Source organism: Pipistrellus hanaki (genome assembly GCF_964339955.1).
Source record: "Pipistrellus hanaki genome assembly, chromosome: X".
In the NCBI taxonomy this organism is placed as follows: Eukaryota; Metazoa; Chordata; class Mammalia; order Chiroptera; family Vespertilionidae; genus Pipistrellus; species Pipistrellus hanaki.
The window spans coordinates 70,623,421-70,646,290 of NC_140524.1; the positions used below are offsets into that span (position 1 = coordinate 70,623,421).

General features: G+C 35.6%; 1 protein-coding gene and 1 pseudogene across 2 annotated transcripts in view; both read right to left on the bottom strand.

Moving 5' to 3' along the window:
- Positions 1-22,870, bottom strand: part of TEX11 (testis expressed 11) — a gene marked incomplete at its 5' end in the record, with an annotated part of 308,295 nt that overhangs the window by 122,279 nt on the left and 163,146 nt on the right. The window contains 2 exons of the mRNA XM_084869541.1: positions 5,508-5,645; positions 20,601-20,686. Coding sequence (XP_084725667.1) covers positions 5,508-5,645; positions 20,601-20,686 — 224 coding nt within the window. The remainder of the gene's footprint in view (positions 1-5,507; positions 5,646-20,600; positions 20,687-22,870) is intronic.
- Positions 12,954-14,662, bottom strand: LOC311614614 (serine/arginine-rich splicing factor 11-like; annotated as a pseudogene). Its single transcript has one exon. The product of its transcript is annotated as a serine/arginine-rich splicing factor 11-like (transcript).

The window sequence follows — 22,870 nt, forward strand, 5'->3', positions numbered from 1 at the left end:
ACAAACAAGTGTTGGTAAGGATGTGGAGAAAAAGGAACCCTGTTGCACCGCTGGTGGGAATGCAGACTGGTACAGCCACTGTGGAAGACAGTATGGATATTCCTCAAAAAGTTAAAAATGGAACTGCCATTTGACCCAGTAATCCCCCTTCTAGGACTATATCCCAAGAAACCAGAAACATCTATCAGAAAGGATATATGCACCCCTATGTTCATAGCAGCAGAATTTACCATAGCTAAGATTTGGAAACAGTCTAAGTGCTCATGAGCAGATGATTGGATTAAAAAACTATGGTACATATACACAATGAAATACTATATCACTATAAAAAAGAAGGAACTTTTACCATTTGCAACAGCATGAATGGATCTGGAGAACATTATGCTAAGTTAAAAAAGCCAGTCAGAGAAAGATAAATATCACATGATCTCACTCATATGTGGGCTATAATGATCAATATAATTTGATGAACAAAAATAGATTCAGGGACAAATGGTAAAGGGATGGGTTAAGGGTGAGAAATGAACCAAAGAACTTGTATGCATTCATATCAGCATATCCAATAGACGTAAATACCAGGGGGGTGAAGGCATGAACATGAGTTGGGTGGGGGCGCAATGGGGGGGATAAGGACACATAAATAATACATTAACCAATAAAGGAAGGAAGGAAGGAAGGAAGGAAGGAAGGAAGGAAGGAAGGAAGGAAGGAAGGAAGGAAGGAAGATAGATGGAAGGATAGATCCAGAGACAAATGGTAGATGAGGGGAAGGGTTAGAGAGGAAGGGAAGGGAAGGGAAAGGTAAGGGAAAGGGAAAGGGAAAGGGAAAGGGAAGGAAGGAAGGAAGGAAGGAAGGAAGGAAGGAAGGAAGGAAGGAAGGAAGGAAGGAAGAAAGAAAGAGGGAGGGAGGGAGGGAAGGAAGGGAGGAAGGAAAGAAGGAAGATCTAGAGACAATGGTAGATGAGGGGGAGGACTAGAGAGCAACCAAAGGACTTGTATGCATGCATATTAGCATAACCAATGGACACGGATGCTAGGATAGTGGGGGCTTGCCCAGGGTGGAAATGGTGGGGGTGGGTCAATTGGGGAAAAAGGAGACATATATAAAACTTTAGACCAAAAAAAAAAAATCATATGATGTTATCAATAGATGTAGAAAACGCATTTGATAAGATACAACATCCATTGATTAAAACACTCAATAAAAAAGGAATAGAAAGTACCTCAACATAGTAAATGCCATATATGATAAACTCTCAATTAACATACTCAATGGTGAAAAACTTAAAGCTTTTCTTCTAAGAGCAGAAACAAGACAAGGATGTCCCCTCTCCCCACTCTTATTCAAAACTAGAGTCCCGACATCCCTGAGGGGTCCTGGATTGCAAGAGGGTGCAGGCCAGGCCAAGGGACCCCACTGGTGCACCATCAGGCTGGGGTGGGACCATGGGAGGGCTCTAGGGCATGTCCGACCCATCTCACCCAGTCCCAATTGACCATCAGGACAGAGGAGGGGCTGCAGGAAGACTCCAGGGCATGTCTAGCCCATCTCATCCAGTATGATAGGCCAAACTCCAGCAGCAAGCTAACCTACAGGTCAGAGTATCTGCCCCTTGGTGGTCAGTATACATCATAGTGACTGGTCGAACGGTCAGATACTTAGCATATTAGGCTTTTATTATATAGGATAGTGCTAGAAAACTTGCCAGTGCAATAAGGCAAGAGTAAGAAATAAAAGGCATCCAAATAGGGAAGGAAGAAGCCAAACTGTTACTTTTTGCAGACAATATGATTCTGTATATAGAAAACTCTAAAGACTCCACCAAAAAATCTATTAGAAAAAAATAAACAAATACAGTCAAGTTGTAGGATACAAAATCAATGTGCAAAAAAATCCATTGCTTCCTATACACTAACAACAAAACTTCAGAAAATAAATGAAAAAAAAAATCCTTTTGCAATTGCAACCAAAAGAATAAAATACCTAGGAATAAACTTAAAGAACATGAAAGAACTATATACTGAAAATTACAAAGCATTATTAAAAGAGATTGAAAAAGACAACAAAATGGAAAAATATCCTGTGTTCACAGACTGGAAGAATCAACATAGTTGAAATGGCCATATTACCCAAAGCAATATACAGATTTAATGCAATCCCCATCAAAATCCCAATGTTATTTTTAAAGAAGGAGAACAAGGAATCATCAGATTTGTATGAAATCACAAAAGACCCTGAGTAGTCAAAGCAATCCTGAGAAAAAAGAACAAAGGAGGTATCATGCTACCTGACTTCAAATTATATTACAAGAGCTACAATAATCAAAACACATGGTTTTGGCAGAGGGACAGACACACATAACAATGGAATTGAGTAGAGAGCCCAGCTATAAAACCGCATGTATATGGATAGATAATTTTTTACAAAGGAGCCAGAAACACACAATGGAGTAAAGATAGTTTCTTTAATAAATGGTGCTGGGAAAACTGAAAAGCCACATGCAAATAAATGAAACTGGATTATAGTTTGTCCCCATGTACAAAAACTAATTCAAAATGGATAGAAGACCCAAAGATAAGACTAGAAACAATAACTTACATAGAAGAAAATATAGGTACCAAACTTATGGACTTTGGTAGTAGAAAACATTTTATGAACTTGATTCCAAAGGCAAGGCAAGTAAAGGCAAAAATAAATGAACGGGTCTATATCAAACTAAAAAGCTTCTTTGTAGCACAGCAAAAGAAACTGACAACAGAACAAAGAGGCAGCCAACCATATGGAGGATGATATTTGCAAACAGTAGTTTCTACACAGGTTTAAGTTCCAAAATATATAAAGAGCTCATAAATCTCAATACCAAACAAACAAACCAATCAAAAAGTAGGAAGAGGACCTGAAAATACACCTCTCCCAAGAAGACATATGAACAGCCAGTAGATATGTGAAAAGATGTTCAACCTCACTGACAATTACAGAAATGCAAATCAAATCTACAATGAGATACCACCTCACACCTGTTAAAGTGGCCATTACCAACAAGACAAACAATAACAAATGTTGGAGAGGTTGTGGGAAAAAAGGAATAACAAGGCATTAGTGCTTAAAGACAAAAAAATAAAAATATTTTGCTATCACCTTTGTGAATAATATGATAGAAAGTCAATAAGAATTCGTTTTATTGAGTGCCTAACTAGAAAACCATAATTTTTTTAGCATATCCAATAAACATAGTTTCATAAAATTTCCAAACAATGTTTCTGTAGCTCAAGGGAAAAAATGAAAAACAATAGACAATGAAAATTAATAAGGCTAAGTGGAAATAGTAAAATACAATGAATTATATGATTTTTTTTTACCTTTCTATCTGTTCTAGTACATAGGAGAGTAATCCTTACATATGGAGGGTAGCAAATCAATGTCATATAAGTTTAACAAAGGAAGAATGAAAGAAAGAAAGAAGAATGAAATGGAGGCATACACTAGCAGTAATTAACAAGAGTACTTTGAATATATTCAAAATAACCTTTGGTTTCAACATCAATCTGGCCTTAAATGACATAATCACACACTAAGCATGCAGTATTAGGACTTGCCTTATTTCCAGCTCTCATCTTTTCCCCCTCCTCACTACTAACTGCATTTGACCTCCCAATTATAGGCCTAGGACTATACAAGGCTCTAGGACAAAATTTGACACTAGTTAAAGGAGATTTAAGAAGCAGTGCTTTAAGTCTTAGAATACTGTATCTAGTTCTTCTGATAATTCACCCCAGTCTGATCTCCACTCTTAAAAATAGCTTCATATTCCATTTTGGAGCTCTATCTTCTCTTTCTTAACTATTTACACATACCCGCAATGCTCCAAAGATTTCAATCCAGTCTCTGAGTCCAAATTTCTATGGTTGAAGACCTGTTCCCTGATGATATGTTTGTGTGATGACAACTACCTGTGTTTCTAACTTAAGAAATATTACCAGTACTTAAGACTTTCTCATTGCCATGATCTGCTTATCTACGCATTAGGATACCCTGATGCCAGATACTTAGCTGAAATGAAGGCAACTATGTCTTGTTCATCTCTGTAAACTCAAAGTCTAGCACAGTGTCTCATACTATATCCTTTGATATCTGATTAGATGCCCTTGCTTGGCCTGCAGAAGATGCATCCATCCCCACAACTGGCATGTCTAGCTCCAGGTCTAGGTGCTTCCCAATATGCCAGGCCAACATAAATCATGGAAGTTACAAAGCTCTAAAGTAATCAGTAGACAAATATATTTCTGAAATAGTTAATGATATCCTGTAACAAAATCTGTATGATAATCTTTTAAGGTCTTTAAGTAAACAGTAGTCAACTACCTTTTTTAAAAAATATGTTTTTACTGATTTGAGAGAGGAGAAGAGAGAGGGAGAGAGAGAGAGAAACACTAATAATGAGAATCATTGATCAGCTGCCTCCTTCATGCGCCCTACTGGGGATCAAGCCCACAACGTAGCCATGTGCCCTGACTGGGGATAGAACTGGACTCCTGGTTCATAGGTCAATGCTGAACAACTGAGCCACACTAGCCACACAGTAGTCAACTATCTTTATGAAACACTTAAATGCTAGTCTGTGCAGAACTATGATGAATTAAATTAAATTTCTACTTCTGTTGCAGGACTATGAATTTATAACATATAAACTAAATGGCATATATTGCTTTGAAAGAAAATATGATTTAGTCAAATAAACAATCCTTCAAAGTAAACAAATCTTCCAAGAAAATATCTACAATTACAACCCTTAATCACATATTTTCTCCTAAACTTGTCATTAAATTTGAAAATCAACAAAAACCCATCATAGGTAATCTGGGTATATACTTATCCTTATTTGCTCTTCCTTTTCTTGAGCCAATACCACACCCCACATGTACATGTTAGATGATATCAAAAGAAAGAAATGTCCCAAACTGCTTTGAGAAGTATGAATGGTTCTATCCTCCAATACATTTTTATTTTTTTACCTCTTAGGATTTTGTCCTGATTAAAAATATATATATTTCTGAACATTTTCTAGGATAGATGGAAAGGCAAGAGATAACCCAGAAAGTAAAAAATGACCATTTCATTCAAGTATATGGTCTTACTGAATCCTTGTAAAAAAAAAAAATATGCGTACCTTAAAATTTAGTCTGCTTTAAAAGAAAATATTGCAAAGGGTTAATAGCAGATAACTTTGTTCAAAAGTTCTAACGATATAGTATCTTTCAGAAAAAGTGCAAAAACTAAAGAGTAAGTAGTAGAATTAACACTCTCCAAAATTCTATCTTTTTGGGAAAATTTATTAATTATTGTGAAGTGTGCAAATCAGGAAAATATCAATTTGGTTTTGTCCTGTATGATGGAACTCTTAGATATCCTGACCTAAACAGCAAAGAAGTCACACCACTGTATCTATCTCTCTATTACTGAGCATGACAACATTTGCTGCCTTTGAAAAACAGATAAATCACAAGACCTTATCAAGTTGTTTCAAATGCAGATAACAGGAAGCCATGTTCCTCTTCAGCTTGGGGAATTCCATATCCATTTGATCAGATTCATAAATTCTCACAGAATAACAATACCATTGTAGGGCATCATTGTAATTGTGCACCTGAAGTTTAAAAAGAAATAACAAAATTACATGGCTATCTCTACATATGACTAATTTTTCCAAGTCACTTCTAGAAACAAAAGGAAAATATATTGTGTTTTAAGGCAATCAAAACACAACACCCCCTCTATTTGAGTTCTACGTGCATTTAATTATTAGTCTTGATAATCAGTATAAGTTACAGATAAATTGGCAATCAATATTCTCTCTTCTTCCCTCACATTAGACATCTCACAGAAATCATCAATGAAATAAAAGACAATCTATGGAATGGGAGAAAATATTTTCAAACCACATATTCAATAGGGGGTTAATATTCAAAATATACAAGGAACTTGCACAACATAATAGCAAAAATTTTTTTTAATGGGCAGAAGATCTGAATAGACATTTTTCTAATGACAACTTACAAATGGCCAACAGGTACATGAGAAGGTACTCAACATTAATAATAACCAAAGAAACACAAATCAAAACCAGAATAAGATATCACATCATACATGTTAAAATGGCTATAATAAAAAAGATAAAAGATTAAAAATGCTAGCGAGGATGTGGAGAAAATGGAAACTTTATACACTGTTGGTGGGAATGTAAACTGGTACGACCACTTATGGAAAACAGTATGGAGGTTTCTCAATAAGTTAAAAATTGAACTGCCATGTGATCCAGCAATCCCACTTCTGGGTATATATCCAAAGGAAATGAAATCATTATCTCAAAGAGAAATTTGTATTGCTGTGTTCATTGCAACATTATTCACAATAGCTAATGTATTGAAACAACCAAGGTGTCTGTTTACTATTGCATGTCTAAAGAAAATACAGTATAGGAAGTCCTCAGGGTATGTTGGACGTTTTCAACGTACATTGTTTCATGGTTACAACGTCATCTCCCATTTATTTATTTAAAAAAAAATGTTCCGTCATTTTGATGTATGTGCTTTACATATGTGCTTTAGGTTTTTTATTATTTATTTACCACAAGTAAAGGTCAGGAATTGTTATCTTTAAATTTTGTTTACTGTTTCATTTCATTACTGCTGTGTATGTGCTTTATGTGAGTGACATAGGTGCTTATGTAGGTGGGTTCTGACTTAAAAGCAAAAATCGTGGTAAATCACACCATAGGAATGGATCTAACCCAATGTAACCCAAGGACCTACTGTATATGTATTCAATGGAGTATCAGCCTATATTATAAAGAGGTAATATGAAAATTAACCATCACTCCAACACACAAGGTGGCAATCCCCATGTGGAAACAAGATGGCCGTCAAGGGAGGGCCATGGGGAGTGATCAGGCCCACAGAGGAGGGCAGTTGGGGGGGACCAGGCATGCAGGGGAGGGCAGTTAGGGGCAACCAGGCTGGCAAGGGAAGGCAGTTAGGAGTGACCAGGCCAACAGGGGAGGGCAGTTGGGGCGACCAGGCCAGCAGGGGTGGACAGTTAGGGGTAATCAGATCAGCAGGGAAGCAGTTAGGCATCGATCAGGCTGGCAGGGGAGTGGTTAGGGGGTGATCAGGCTGGCAGGCAGAAGTGGTTAGGGGAAATTAGGCAGGTGGTCAGGTGAGCAGTTTGGAGCCAGCAGTCCTGGATTGTGAGAGGGATGTCCGACTGCCCTCGAAGGGTCCCAGATTGGAGAGGGTCCAGCCTGGGCTGAGGGACACCCCGGAAATTCGTGCACTGGGCATCTAGTTCAGCTATTTAAAAAAGAGAGAGAAATCCTGCCATTTGCGATAACATGAATGAACCTGGAAGATATAAGGCTGAGTGAAATAAGCCAAAGAAAGACAAACAGTGTATGGTATCACTTATGTGTGGAGTCGAACTTATAGAAATAAAGAATAGACTAGAGGTTACAAGGATTGGGGGATGGAGAAAATGGGGAGAGGTTAGTAAAAGGGTACAAACTTGCAGTTCTAAACGAAAAAGGTTCTGAAGATCTAATGTATAACATGTTGACTATAGTTCATAATACTGAATTATATGATTGAATTTTACTGAGAGTAGACTTGAAGTGATCTCACAAAAAAAGTAAATGTGTTCATTAAATCAAATGTTAGAACTCTTTTATGATGTACAATATATGCATATCGAATAAAATTATTACATTGTACTTTTTAACTATAACTTTGTCAAGAAATTAAAAAAAAAATCACGCATGGGCTGAAGAGCCTGAGGTGGTGGTAAACCATGCTAGAAAACTCTAAATGAAATTTAAAAGTTGTTACAATGATAAAATTTTTTTCAAGACAATAACCATAATTCACTATGCTAATACAGCTATTTTCTTTTTCTACATTCTATTTTAACTTTATTCTTTTGTAATCTTATATAGTTGTAATCATAGTATGTAATACAATTTCATGTTATATTCTTTCCATTAAATGTGTTTTGTAAATAATCTATGTTGCTATTTAGTCTTCACAGTTATCAATTTAAGGAATATAAAACATTTGATTAAATTTTAATATTTGCTATTTAATTTTGAGGCACTTTAAATTTTTCAGTGATAACAAGCTAATGGGAAAAAATTAACAGAAATAACTTTGATGACTTTTTTAAACTAAGAAAATTCAGGTTGCTCATGCACACCAATGAGTCTCTTGTACTCTATCAAGAAGCTTCACATTTTTTTCAAGGAATAACAGGATTCACTAGGACTAAAAGGAATAAGACACACTCTTAAACTAGAAATAACTGTGCTGAGTAGGTACTACCTTTGACTATTTACAATTAAGATTATATTCTTCTCTAGTTGATCAAAATGAGAGTTTAAAAAAATCTTTCTGTAAGACTGGAAAATTAGGGAAAAGAAAAAGACTCAATAGGAGAAGGAATTCTGGAGTACTTTTTCTTCAACTCAGTAAAGAAATACAGGCCCTCTAAAAAAAAAACAACCAAAAATACCATTCTATTTGCAGTAGCTAAACTTAAGAAATAAAGCAAGACATTTTGATATATACATATATTGTGAAATGTTCACCACAATCAAGCTAATTAACATATACATAATCTCACCTAGTTAACATTTCTTTTTTGTGGTGAGCACACTTAAGATTTACTCTCTTAACATATTTCAATTATATAATACATTATTATAATTACAGACATCACACATTGTATTAGGTCTCTATAACCTTTTAATAGAATAACTTAAAGTTTATATTCCTGGACCAACATACCCCCAATTTCCCCAACCACCAAATCCTGGTAACCACCATTCTACTTTGTGTCTATGAGTTCGACTTTTTAAAATTCCACATATACCCCTGGGCAGTGTGCTCGATTCTCATTCAAGGACACATACCTGGGTTACTGGTTCAATAACTGGCCAAGTTGTTGGGGGCATTCAAGAAACAACCAATCAGCCAAAACCGGTTTGGCTCAGTGGATAGAGCATCAGTCTGCAGACTGAAATGTCCCGGGTTCGATTCTGGTCAAGGGCATGTATCTTGGTTGCGGGCACATCCCCAGTAGGGGGTGGGCAAGAGGCAGCTGATTGATGATTCTCTCTCATCGATGTTTCTAACTCTCTATCCCTTTCTCTTCCTTTCTGTAAAAAATCAATAAAATATATTTTTTAAAAAAGGGAAACAACCAATCTTTCTCCTCTCTCTCTCTCCCTCTCCCTCTCCCTCTCCCTCTCCCTCTCCCTCTCCCTCTCCCTCTCCCTCTCCCTCTCCCTCTCCCTCTCTCTCTCTCTCTCTCTCTCTCTCTCTCTCTCTCTCTCTCCCTCTCCCTCTCCCCCCCCCCCCGCTTCCACTCTTTCTAAAAGCCAATGGAAAAAATATCCTCAGGTGAGGATTAACAACAACAAAAATAAATAAATAAATAAATAAAATTTAATTCCACATACACCATATCATGTAACATTTGTCTTTCTATGTCTTGCTTATTTCACTTAGCATAATGTCTTCCAGGTTCAGCCATGTTGTCACAAATGGCAGGTTTTCCTATAGATCATTTTGGGTAGAATGGTCATTTTAACAATATTAATTTTTCCAATCCATTAACATGGGATCTTTCCAGTTTTTGTGCCTTCTTCAACTTCTCTCATCAATTTCTTATTGTTTTAATGTACAGATATTTCATCTTATTGGTTAAATATATTTTGAAATATTTTATTGTTTTAGATACTATTATGGTTTTAGGTACTATAACTGGGTTTACTTAGTTTCTTTTTTTGGATAGTTTACTGTTAGAGTATAAAAACAAAATTTTTGTATGTTGACTTTGTATCATGTAACTTTACTAATTTGTATATCTGTTGTAACAGGTTTGTATTTTTTATGTGCGATCTTAAGGTTTTCTATATATATGATTATGTCATCTGCAAATAGAGACAATTCTAATTCTTCCTTTCCAATTTGGATGCCTAATTGCTCTAGTTAAAATGTTCAGTACTTTGTTGAATAGAGTGGTGATGATAAGCATACTTGTCTAGTTCCATGATGTTAGCTATGGGCTTGTCATAAATGGTCTTTATTTTGTTGAGGTACATTCATTTTACACCTAATTTGTTGAAAGTTTTAATCATGAAAGAATGTTATATTTTGTTAAATTTTTTTCTGCATCTATTGAGATGACTATATTTTTAATCCTTCATTCTGTTAGATGTGATGTATCTTATTTATTGATTTACATAAGTTATACCATCCTTGCTTCCCAGGGATAAATCCTATTTGATTGTTGTGTATGAACTTTTTAATGTGCTGTTGAATTCAGTTTGCTATTATTTTGGTGAGGATGTTTGCATCTATGTTTATTAGGGATATTGGTCTACAGTTATCTTTTCTTTTAGTGTCCTGTCTGGCTTTACTATCAGTGCTATTAATGCTGGCCTTGTAAAATGAGTCTGGAAGTGTGAGATGAGCTTGAGTTTGAGAAGGATTGGCATTAATTCTTCCTCAAATATTTGGTAGAATTCATCTGTGAAACCATCTGGTCGTGGGCTTTTAGTGTGTGGGAGGTTTTTAAATTAATGATTCAATCTCCTTAATCATTATTAGTCTATTCAAATTTTCAATTTCTTCATGATTCAATCGAGGTAAGTTGTATGCTTCTAGGAATTTCTCCATTTCTTCTAGGTTATTGAATATGTTGGCATATAATTGTTCATAGTAGTCTCTTATAATCTTTGTAGTCTGTGGTATGAGTTGTAATGTCTCCTCTTTCATTTCTAATTTTATCTATTTGTGTCCATTCTCTTTTTTTTTCTTAGTTAGTCTAGTAAAATATTTGTCAATATTATTTATCTTTTTTTAAAGAAAGCAAACAACTCTTATTTTCATGGATATTTTCTATAGTTTTTCTGATCTCTATTTTATTTATTTCTGCTCTGACTTTTGTTATTTCATTCCTTCTGCCATGTTTGGGATTAGTGGTAGTTCCTTGAAGTATACAGTTGTAATGTCGATATTTTTTTCCTTACCACTATAAACTTCATTTTTACAACTACATTTGCTGTATCCCATAAGTTTTGGTATCTTGTGGTTTCATTTTCATTTGTCTCAAGATTTTTATAATTTCCTTTTGATTTCTTCTTTCGTCCATTGGTTGTTCAAGAGTTTAATTTCTATGTATTTGTGAATTTTCTAGTTTTTTTCATTATTAATTCCATTTTGAATTAATTTTTGCATAAAGTGTGAGGTTTGTGTCAAGATTAACTTGTTTACCTATTGATGTCCATTGCTCCAGAACCATTAGTTGAAAAGACCGTTCTTTCATTGAATACTTTTATGCACTTAGTTGAAAATCAGTGCATATTTGTATGGGATTATTTTGGGGTTCTTTATTATGTTCAACTGATCTTTCTGATAATACCACACAGTCTAGATATATACTGTAGCTATATAATAAGGTAGTGTGGTTCCTTCTACTTTATACCTCTTTCTCAGAATTGTTTTAGCTACACATTTTCATTCCTCTGCTTTTATGTTTATAGAATAATCTCATCTCTATATTTTTCTTTCTTTTGCTTGTATTCTATTTGTATCTTCATCTTTAAAGTATGTTTTCTAAGCCATAAATAAAACTGGGCCTTGCTTTTTCATCTAATTTGACAATGTCTGTCTTTTCACTGGGATATTGAAATTATTTTCATTCAATGTGATTTTGCATATGCTGAGATTTCAAAATATCATCTTGTTTTCTATTTGTTCCATCTAAATTTATTCCTTCTTTCCTCTTTTTATTCCTTATTTTAGTTTATTAAATATTTCTATAACTTTATTATTGTTATAGATCTTAAATTATAGATCTTGCTTTTAATACTTTTGGATATATAATATATCCAGAACTTGAATTACTAGATTATATGGTAATTCTATTTTGTAATTTTTTTAGGAATCACCATATTTCTTTCTTTATTTTATTATTTTTTCTTTTTTTCTTTTTTCTTTTTTTTTTTTTACAGGAACATGAACATAGGTTTAAGGGTTTTATTATCAAAGTCTTGTAAAACAATTTCAGAAACTGTACATCAACATGGCACAGACTATAGCCTACTTTTGTTTTTAATGCACAAAAGTGAAGCTGGAAACTCCTGTAACTAAGAAAACAGTTGCCTAAATTACTTTGCATTTAACATGGAATCACTGTGGGCATAAGATTACTACTGCAGTAACAATAACACAAACTTATTGGTTTTATACATCTTGAGATAAAATAAAAAGTACATTATCAAGTACATTTGTCTCACTTTAAAAGCATATGGTCAATTTAAAATGCACTACCCCTTTTTCCAACACTTAAGATTAAAACAAATTAATTAAAGTGAAAAATTGAAAATTAGGACTAGATAACTTTTACAGATGGACTCAGGATAGGCAGATAGCTTTCAAAGATACAGGTGTGGAATAAATTATTTCAGGGGGAAAAATTCCCAAACACCTTATGAAAAACTATACAACTCTACTTCAAAAAAAATATGCTATTTACTCACTGCCAAAAATAGTTTCATTTGAAATCTTGTTTCTGTAATTAAAGCCTAAGCAGCCATCAAAAAAGATTAGTGCATATATAACCTTTCCAAGTTAAACAAAAGCCACAAAATTTCAGCCACAAGGCTTAGAGGATTAACTATTTCAAATGCTTATTTCCAGATGTATCTATAAGAATGTTAATTTGTCATGTGAACAAACAAGACCATAAGTAGATCCACCATGTTGGAAGATTTTAATGACACTGAGGATACTCCTGCCACAATTAACATGCAATCAGTGCATTCTCTACATGGCTCTATTATGGCAATGCATCAAATTCTAAGTGAACTTACTTAATAAAGGAGATTATATCAATACAACATAAACAATCCATGTCTGCTGTAGATGCATGCAGCTTTTCACTTCTGTTATGAAGCAGTGCCAGAATAGTCAAGCTGCTTGGTTTCTCAATCAGATTTTACCACATCAAGAATTGGTTACCCACAAAGCATTTTCTAAAACTTTTGGATGTAAATAATATCAATATCAGGAGCTTTATAACCATTTATAGCTCAGAGCTGTATACATCTAAGGTTTGAGATGAACAAATACAGCATGAAGAAATCACACAAAGGAATGACACTGATGCATGTATACAGGTGGATTCTATGGAGGCCATATTCAGTCACTCATATCCATGACTTCTTCATGATGATCATCACCATTCACTTTGGATTCTCTCAGGGGATCACCAGTTCCCTTTTCCACAGAACATCCCTTTGTTTTTGGGGAAACTGGTTCTGTTGGTTTCTTCTCTTCTTTTTTTCTTTCTCGCTGTCATACCCCTGTTCCTCTTCATCATAATCCCATGTAACCTGTTTTACATCTTTATCACTCTGATTTTCTTTCCTGATCCTTTTCTTTATCTTTACTTTTCTTCTTCTTGCTTGTTGATAGTTCTCATTCATCTCTGCCTCTTTCTTTGTCTTTATCTTTCTTCTTCTCCTTTTTATGCCTCCTAGGGGATGGTGAGCGAGACAATTTTCTTTTCAGAGACCTGGGCTTTTTAGGAGATCTTGTGCCACTCCTGCTTTGTCGACGTCGTCTCTCTCTGCTTGCACTTCTGGACCATCTGGCTGTGCTGTAACTTTTTGGTGGTGTTTTGGAACGTTTCTTTTCTTTGTCTTCTTTCTTTTTGTCTCTGTTTTTGGATGTGCTCCTTTACCTTCTCCCTCTCTCTCTGGAATGAGATCTTCTCCGCCTGGGACTTTTGGATCGTCGCCTACTCCTTGACTTAGAATGTGACCTCCTTCTAGATCTGCTTCTGGACCGCCTGTGTCTGGAAGATGAAGGAGTCCTCCTCCTCCTAGAGCGTGATCTTGACCTTGAGTGCCTTAGTTTTTCTTCTTTTTTATCTGGTTCTATGGCAGCAGATATTAGGGACTGTGCTTCTTGTACTCTCTTCATGGCTTCCTCTATTTCTTTACTAGAGGTATCTGATTTCAGACTTGGTGAAACAAGACCAGCAGCTACATGATTCAATTTGGGATCAACAGTACTCATAAGCTTTAGCAGTTGATCTGCAGCAAGAGACTGAGAGTTCAAGTTTGCTCCAGGAAGCCCAAGTGCAGCAAGGGCAGGATCAAGAGTAGGAGCTCTCAAAGCAGCCAATGGAAGAGCGCCAATCTGGGTGTGTTAGGAGTAGGCAAGAGTCCACCACCAGGCAGAAGACCTGCCACTGCATTAGCTGATGCCAACAGAGACAAAGCCTTAGTCTCATCAGGAATAACTCCTTCTGCATATGGTATGACTATCAATGCTCTGTCAACGAATACAGTGTTTGTCAGATGCTGAGCCACAACTTCTGAGTCTGGATCGTGGAATTTTACAAAGCAGACACGGGATGAGACCGGCAAAGGTGAATCATCCGGCAGGAAGAGGTGCAGTTCGTCGATCTTACCTAGGAAACCGAAGAGGGTCTGCATCTGGTCAGAGCTAGTGCTTGGGGAGACATTAGCCACCTGGATTACTCGGTGCCGCCACTTGGGCCCGGGCCGGCAGTGCTGGGGACAATGGTAATATTACTCATGGCGCTGCTCGCTCTTGAGTGAAGTAATTCCAAGAGACCAGGGCTGGCACCGACAACGGGAAGGGCTCCTCTCACCATGTTGCTTTCTATAGTAGCATTCTATTTTACATTCCTACAAACTATTTTAATTTTTAAATAATATTTTTTTTAATGATTATAGAATTCTAGTTTGATAGTTTTTCCTTTAGTTATTTTTAAATTGTTGCTCCACTGTGTTCTTGCTTAAACTGCTTCTACTGAGGACTCTGATGTTCTGCTTCATTTGTTCCCCTGTATGTAGGGTGTCCTTTTTCTTTGGCTGCTTTTAAAATATTCTCTTTATCACTGGTTTTGAGCAATTTGATAATGTGCCTTGGTGTAGTTTTGTGTTTCTTATGTTTTGGGTTTGCTACACTTTCTGATTCTGTCTGTTTAGAGTATTTTTTAAGTTTTAAAAGTTTTCAACCATTAATTTTTTAGTATATGTATTTTCTCATTTGAGGATTCCAATTACCTCTATATTAAGCTACCTGAAGAATTTCTGTAGCTCACTGATGTTCTTTCAATTTTTTTAATCCCCCCCCCGCACCCCCCCCCCCCCCGCATGGTTCATTTTGGATAGCTTTTATTGCTATGCCTTCAAGATCACTACTCTTGTCTTCTATAATGTCTAATCTGATGTTTGTACTATCCATCATGTTGTTTTCATCCTAGACATAGTTTTCATCTTGAGAATTTGGATTTTTTAATATCTTCCATGCCTCTACTTAACTTTTTGAATATATGGAATATAATTATAAGAGCTGTTTTAATGTCCTATGCTAATGTTAATTTCTGTGTCAGGTGATTGTGTATTCTTTTTAATATAGGTTGCGTTTTCCTCCCTCTTGAATGCCTGGTAATTTATTACTAGATGATGAACATTGTGAACTTTAATTTCTTGCGTGCAGGACAGATTTGTATTCCAATAAATATTTTTACTTCTACTCTGGGAAGCAATGAAGTTCCTTGGGATCAATTTGATCCTTTCAGGTCATACTTTTCTGATTTTTAGGTAGTTCTCAAGCAGTGCTCAGTGTAGGATTCCCTATTACTGACACAACACTCTTCTGAGTTCTTTACCTAGTGCTCCATGAATTAGAGCAAGTATGTCAAACATGCTTGAATTAGAGGTTTTCTAGTCTGGCTGGTATGAACAGGTTCTATTTCCAGAACTATGTGAGTCCTAGGCATTATTACCTCTATTTTATTTTATTAAAAATAGTTTATTGCTTTTTAGAAAGAAGAAAGGAAAAAGAAACATTGATTTGAAGCGTAACATCAGTTGCTTCTTGAATGCCTCCAATAGGGGTTAAGCCCGCAACCCGGGTATATACACTGACCAGAAATCAAATCAGCAATCTTTTAGTGCATGGAACAATGCCCAACCAAGTGAGCCAAACCAGTCAGAGAACCTCTAATTATTTTATTTTATTTTATTTTATTTTATTGCAGTTTAATTTCTTTATTGGTTAAGATATTACATATTTGTCCTCATTCCCCATTACCTTCCCAAACTCCCCTCCATTCATGCCCTCACCCCCCAATTGTCTGCAAACACTGGTTAGGCTTCTATGCATGCATACAAGTCCTTTGGTTGATATCTCCCCCTACCCTACCCTCCCCTACCTGCCCTCCGAGGTTTGACAGTCTTATGGATGCTTCCCTATCTCTGGATCTGTTTTGGATCAGATTAGTTTATGTTGTTCATTATTTCTCATAGATGAGTGAGATCATTTGATATTTCTCTTCCTCTGACTGGCTTATTTCACTTAGCATACTCCTCTCCAGTTTCATCCATGTTGTTGCAAATGGTAGGAATTCCTTCTTTTTTAGAGCACTGTAGTTTTCCATTGTGTAGATGTACCACAGTTTTTAATCCACTCATCTGCAGATGGGCACTTATGCTGTTTCCAAATCTTAGCTATGGTAAATTGTGTTGCTAGGAACAAAAGAGTGCATATATCCTTTCTTATTGATGTTTCTAGTTTTTTGGGATATATTCCTAGTAGTGGTATTACTGGGTCAAATGGAAGTTCAATTTTTAGTTTATTGAGGAAACTCCATCTGTTCTCCACAGTGGCTACAACAGTCTGCATTCCCACCAGTAGTGCATGAGGGTTTCTTTTTCTCCGCATCCTCTTCAACATTTGTCATTTATTGATTGGTTGATGATAGCCACTCTGACAGGTGTGAGATGGTACCACATTGTCATTTTGATTTGCATCTCTCAGATAATTAGTGACACTGAGCATGTTTTCATATGTCTCTTGGCCTTCCTTCTGTCTTCTTTTGAAAAGTTTCTATTTAGGTCATTTGTCCATTTCTTGATTGGATTGTTTATCTTCCTTTTGTTGAGTTGCATTAGTCCCCTGTAGATATTGGAGATTAAACCCTTATCAGTGATAACATTGGCAAATATGTTCTCTGATGTAGTGGTCTTTCTTATTGTTATGTTGATGTTTTTTTTATTTTTTTGTTTTTGTTTTTTGCTGTGCAAAAGCATTTTATTTTGATGTACTCCCATTTTTTTATTTTCTCTTTAGTTTTCCTTGCCCTAGAAGTTGTATCAGTGAAGAAGTTCCTTCTACATATGTCTGAGATTTTGCTGCATGTGGATTCCTCTAGTATTTTTATGGTTTCCCATCTTATATTTAAGTCCATCCATTTTGAGTTTCTTTTTGTGTATGGTGTAAGTTGGTGGTCTAGTTTCATTTTTTTTGCATGTATCTGTCCAATTTCCCCAATACCATTTATTGAAGATTCCATTGTATGTTCATGCCTCCTGTGTCGAATATTAATTGGGCATAGTGGTTTGGGACTATTTCTGGGTTCTCTATTCTATTCCATTGATCTATATGTCTGTTGTTGTGCCAGTACCAGGTTGTTTGAGAACAGTGGCTTTGAAAAAAAGCTTGATATTTCGTATTGAGATCCCACCTACTTTGTTCTTCTTTCTCGGGATTGCTGTGGCTATTCGGGATTTTTTATTCCAGATAAATTTTTGTTGAGTCTATTCTAGGTCTGTGAAATATGCCATTGGTATTTTAATGGGGAATGCATTGAATCTATAGATTGCTTTAGGTAATATGAACATTTTGGTGATGTTGATTCTACGAAGCCATGAACATGGTATGTTCTTCCATCTGTTTATATCTTCCTCTATCTCGTTTTTTTCAGTTTCCTATAGTTTTTTGCATATACCCTGTTTCCCTGAAAATAAGACAGTGTCTTATATTAATTTTTGCTCCAAAAGATGCGCTAGGTCTTATTTTCAGGGGATGTCTTATTTTCCAATGAAGAAGAATACAGTACACATTTATTGTTAAATGAAAATAAAGGAAATTTATTACCTGTATACAGTACGGTAAATTAATTTTCATTCTTAGACAGAGCCTGGAGGGGGCCTTATTTTCTGGGGGATGCCTTATATTTCACTCAGAAGGAAACCTGTAAGTAGGTCTTATTTTCGGAGGATGTTTTATTTTCGGGGAAACACGGTAGGTCTTTTACCTACTTAGTTAAGTTTATTCCGAGGCATCTTAATTTTTTTGGTATGATGGTAAATGGGATTGCTTTTTAAGTCTCTTTTTGTACGTTCACTATTAGTGTATAGAAATGCCATAGATTTCTTGGCATTGATTTTGTATCCTGCTACCTTGCGAAGACTCAATAGGAGAAGGAATTCTGGAGTACTTTTTTCTTCAACTCAGTAAAGAAATACAGACCCTCTAAAAAAAAAAAAAAACCAAAAATACCATTCTATTTGCAGTAGCTAAACTTAAGGAATAAAGCAAGACATTTTGATGGAGTCTTTAGCATTTTCTATGTGTAGTATCATGTTGTCTTTGAATAAGGGCAGTTTTACTTCTTTTCCAATTTGTATACCTTTTATTTCTTCTTCTTGTCTGATAGCAATGGCTAGTACTTCCAGTACGATGTCAAACAGGAGTGGTGAGAGAAGGGATCACTCTCTTTTTCCTGTTTTTAGGGGAAATGGTTTTAGCTTTTGTTCATTGAGTGTGATGCTGGCTGTGGGTTTATCATATATGGCTTTTATGATGTTGAGGTATGGTCCTTCTATTCCCACCTTCTTGAGAGTTTTTATCAAGAAAGGGTGTTATGCCGAAGCCGGTTTGGGTCAGTGGTAGAGCGTCGGTCTGCGGACTGAAAGGTCCCAGGTTCGATTCCGGTCAAGGGCATGTACATTGGTGGCAGGCACATCCCCGGTGGGGGGGTGTGCAAAAGGCAGCTGGTCGATGTTTCTCTCTCATCGATGTTTCTTGCTCTCTATCTCTCTCCCTTCCTCCTCGCTGTGAAATATCAATAAAATATATTTAAAAAAAAAAAAGAAATGGTGTTAGATTTTGTCAAATGCTTTTTCTGCGTCAATTGATATGACTATGTGATTTTTCTCCCTCAATTTGTTTATGTAATGTATCACGTTTATTGATTTGTGGATATGTACCATCCTTGTATCCCAGGGATAAATCCTACTTGGTCATGGTGTATGATCTTTCTGATGTATTTCTCGATTTGATTTGCTAGAATTTTGTTGAGGATTTTGGCATCTATTATCATGAGGGATATTGGCCTGTAATTCTCTTTCATTGTGTTGTCTTTATCAGGTCTTGGTATTAGGGTGATGCTGGCTTCATAGAATGTGTTTGGAAGGGTTCCATCCTCTTGAATTTTTTGGAATACTGTGAGAAGGATAGGTTTTAGTTCTTCCTTGAATGTTTGGTATAACTTCTGTGAAGCCGACTGGCCCTGGGCTTTTGTTTGCTGGAAGTTTATGATGACTGTTTCACTTTTTTCCAGAGTTAATGGCCTATTGAGATTTTTTAGAATCTTCCTGATTGAGTTTTGGAAGATTGTATTTTTCTAGGAATATGTCCATTTCCTCTAGGTTGTCTAGTTTGTTGGAATAGAGTGGTTTATAATGTTTTTAAACAATCCTTTGCGTTTTGGTGGGGTCTGTTGTTATTTTGCCTCTATCATTTCTCATTTTGTTTGAGTCCTCTCTCTTTGCTTCTTGGTGAGCCTGGCTAGAGACTTATCAATCTTGTTTATCCTTTCAAAGAACCAGCTCTTGGTTTCATTGATCTTTGGATTTTTTTTTTTATCCCTATGTCATTTATTTTTGCTCTAAGCTTTATTATCTCCTTCCTCTGATCACTCTGGACTTTTCTTGTTTAGATTATTTACTACCATTTTTTCTTGTTTTTTTGAGGTAGGCATGTAGAGCTATAAACTTCCCTCTCAGGACTGCTTTCATTGTGTTCCATAGGTTTTGGATTGTTGTGTTTTTATTGTCATTAGTTTCCAGAATGTTTTTAATTTCTTCTTTGATCTCATGGGTAACCCAATCAATATTTAATAACATGCTATTCAGCTTCCAAGTGTTTGAATGTTTTGGGTTGTTTTTTTTATTATAGTTCAATTATAATATTATGCTATTATGGTCTGAAAAGATGCTTGATATAACTTCAATCTTCTTCAATTTGGGGAGACTTTGTTTGTGACCCAGTATGTGGTCTACTTTTTAAAAATGTCCTATTTGCACTAGAGAAGAACATATATTCCACAGCTTTGGGGTGAAATGTTCTGAAGATGTCAATTAAGTCCATCTGATCTAGTGAGTCATTTAGGATTGTTGTTTCTTTGCTGATTTTTTGACTAGAGGATTTATCTAGTGACGTCAGTGGATAGAGCGTCGGCCTGTGGACTGAAAGGTCCCGGGTTCGATTCCGGTCAAGGGCATGTACCTTGGTTGCGGGCACATCCCCAGTAGGGGGTGTGCAAGAGGCAGCTGATCAATGATTCTCATCGATGTTTCTAACTCTATCCCTCTCTCTTCCTCTCTGTAAAAAATCAATAAAGTATATTTATTAAAAAAATGAAAACAGAATTCTCAAACCTGAAAACTTCTGTAAGCTCTTTTCCACAGTATGTTGTGTAAACAGCCTACTAATCCTGTTGGCAGTGGTCTTCCTGTTTCCTGACCTAAAAAACAAACAAACAACCTCAATATCTACAAACAAGAATGAAGATCTATTACATTAAATAAAATAGCTAACTATATTCAGACCCTATAACTTTAAGTAATGGCTACAAACAGAATCACATTAAGACAGGTTTTTATAATCAATTTTAGATTTACTAGCAAAACTTATTGTTATACAATACAATCAGAGCTTGGTAGATTCATAGTAATTCGCCCATCAATCTGTGATAGTTTTCCAACCTAGTTTCTCTTTAATGTATTTCCCATGTTCCAAATCATCATCTGGTATCTTAATGTTATTGTGAATGAACAACAGCAATGCTATAAATCATTAATAAGAAATGTTTATTATGTATAACCAGATCACATCAAGTTCAAAGGAACAGCCCATTAAACCTTCAAGCCTTTGTAAAATACTTTAAGACAATGTTTACACATAAACTTTATTACTTTAAATTGTAACTTATGTCTGATTGTTTATTGTCTAGACATTTACACGGTTCAAATATATTAACACATATTAACATAAAGTTTAAAACAATAAAATAATTATATACCCACTTCTTTCACCCCTTTGGCACTACCAATTTCTGCAAAGTCTTGATTAGAGACTGAAAGTCTCTGACACCAAAGCCTAGTCAGCAGATATACTTTGTGCCATGATTTGAAACAGATCACAAATGAAAGAAATGAAGGAAAACAAACGACTGGATATAGAATTCAAAACCATGGTTGTAAGGTTTTTTAAGAATTCCCTAGAAAAGGCCGATAAATTTAGTGAGAACCTTGAGAATATAAAAAAGGACCAAATAGAAATTAAACATACACTGACTGAAATAAAAAATATTATACAGAGACCCAATAGCAGACTAGAAGAACGCAAGAATCAAGTCAAAGATCTGAAATACAATGAAGCAAAAAAGACTCAACTGGATAAGCAAAATGAAAAAAGAATCCAAAAAGTTGAAGATAGTGTAAGAAGCCTCTGGGACAACTTCAAGTATACCAACATCAGAATTATGGATGTGCCAAAAGAAGAGAGAGAGGAAGATACTTAAAACCTATTTGAAGAAATAATGACAGAAAACTTCCCCCACCCAGTAAAAGAAACAGACTTACAAGTTCAGGAAGCACAGAGAACCCCAAACAAAAGGAATCCAAAGAGGACCACACCAAGACACATCATAATTAAAATGCCAACAGCAAAAGACAAAGAGAGAATCTTAAAAGCAGCAAGAAAAAAACAGTTAGTTACCTACAAGGGAGCACCCATACGATTGTCAGTTGATTTCTCAACAGAAACTATGCAGGTCAAATGGGAGTGGCAACAAATATTCAAAGTGATGAATAGCAAGAACATACAAGCAAGATTACTCTACCTAGAAAAGTTATCTTTCAGAATGGAAGATCAGATAAAGAGCTTCACATATAAGAAAAGGCTAAAGGAGTTCATTACCACCAAACCAATATTATATGAAATGCTGAAAGGTATTCTTTAAGAAGAAGAGGAAGAAAAAAGTAAAGATAAAAATGATGAACAACAAATAGTAAGGGCATGGGGGGGGATCAGGTGGAGAGGAGCTGGGGGGGAAGAGGAAAACCTGTAATAATCTGAACAATAAAAATTTATTAGTAAAAAAACAAAAACATGGTAAGGTATATACATATATAATACCTTAATTAAAAAAATGAGGGAAAAAAAAGAAAAAATACACTAAAACAACAACAACAAAAAAACAAAAACAAAAATATATATCTATTAACAAGTGAACCTAAAAATCAAGTGAATTAAAAACTGAGAAACAGAATAAACTGGTGAATATAATAGAATCAGGGGCATAGAAAGGGAGTGGACTGATAATTCGTAGGGGGAAAAGGGTATGAAAGGTGCAGGAAGAGACTGGACAAAAATCGTACACCTATGGATGAGGACAGTGTGGGGGAGGTAAGGGTAGAGGGTGGGTGGGAACCTGGTGGAGGGAAGCTATGGGGTGGAAAAGGAGAAACAACTGTAATAATCTGAACAATAAAGATTTATTAAATTTAAAAAAATACCCACATAATGGAGGATCCAAGATGGCTACTCAGGTAGACACCTAACCGCAGCAGCACACAACAATTTCAATGGAATACAACTAAAATGTAGAGTGGACATTGCCCAGAGCTACAGGTAGTCGACTGAC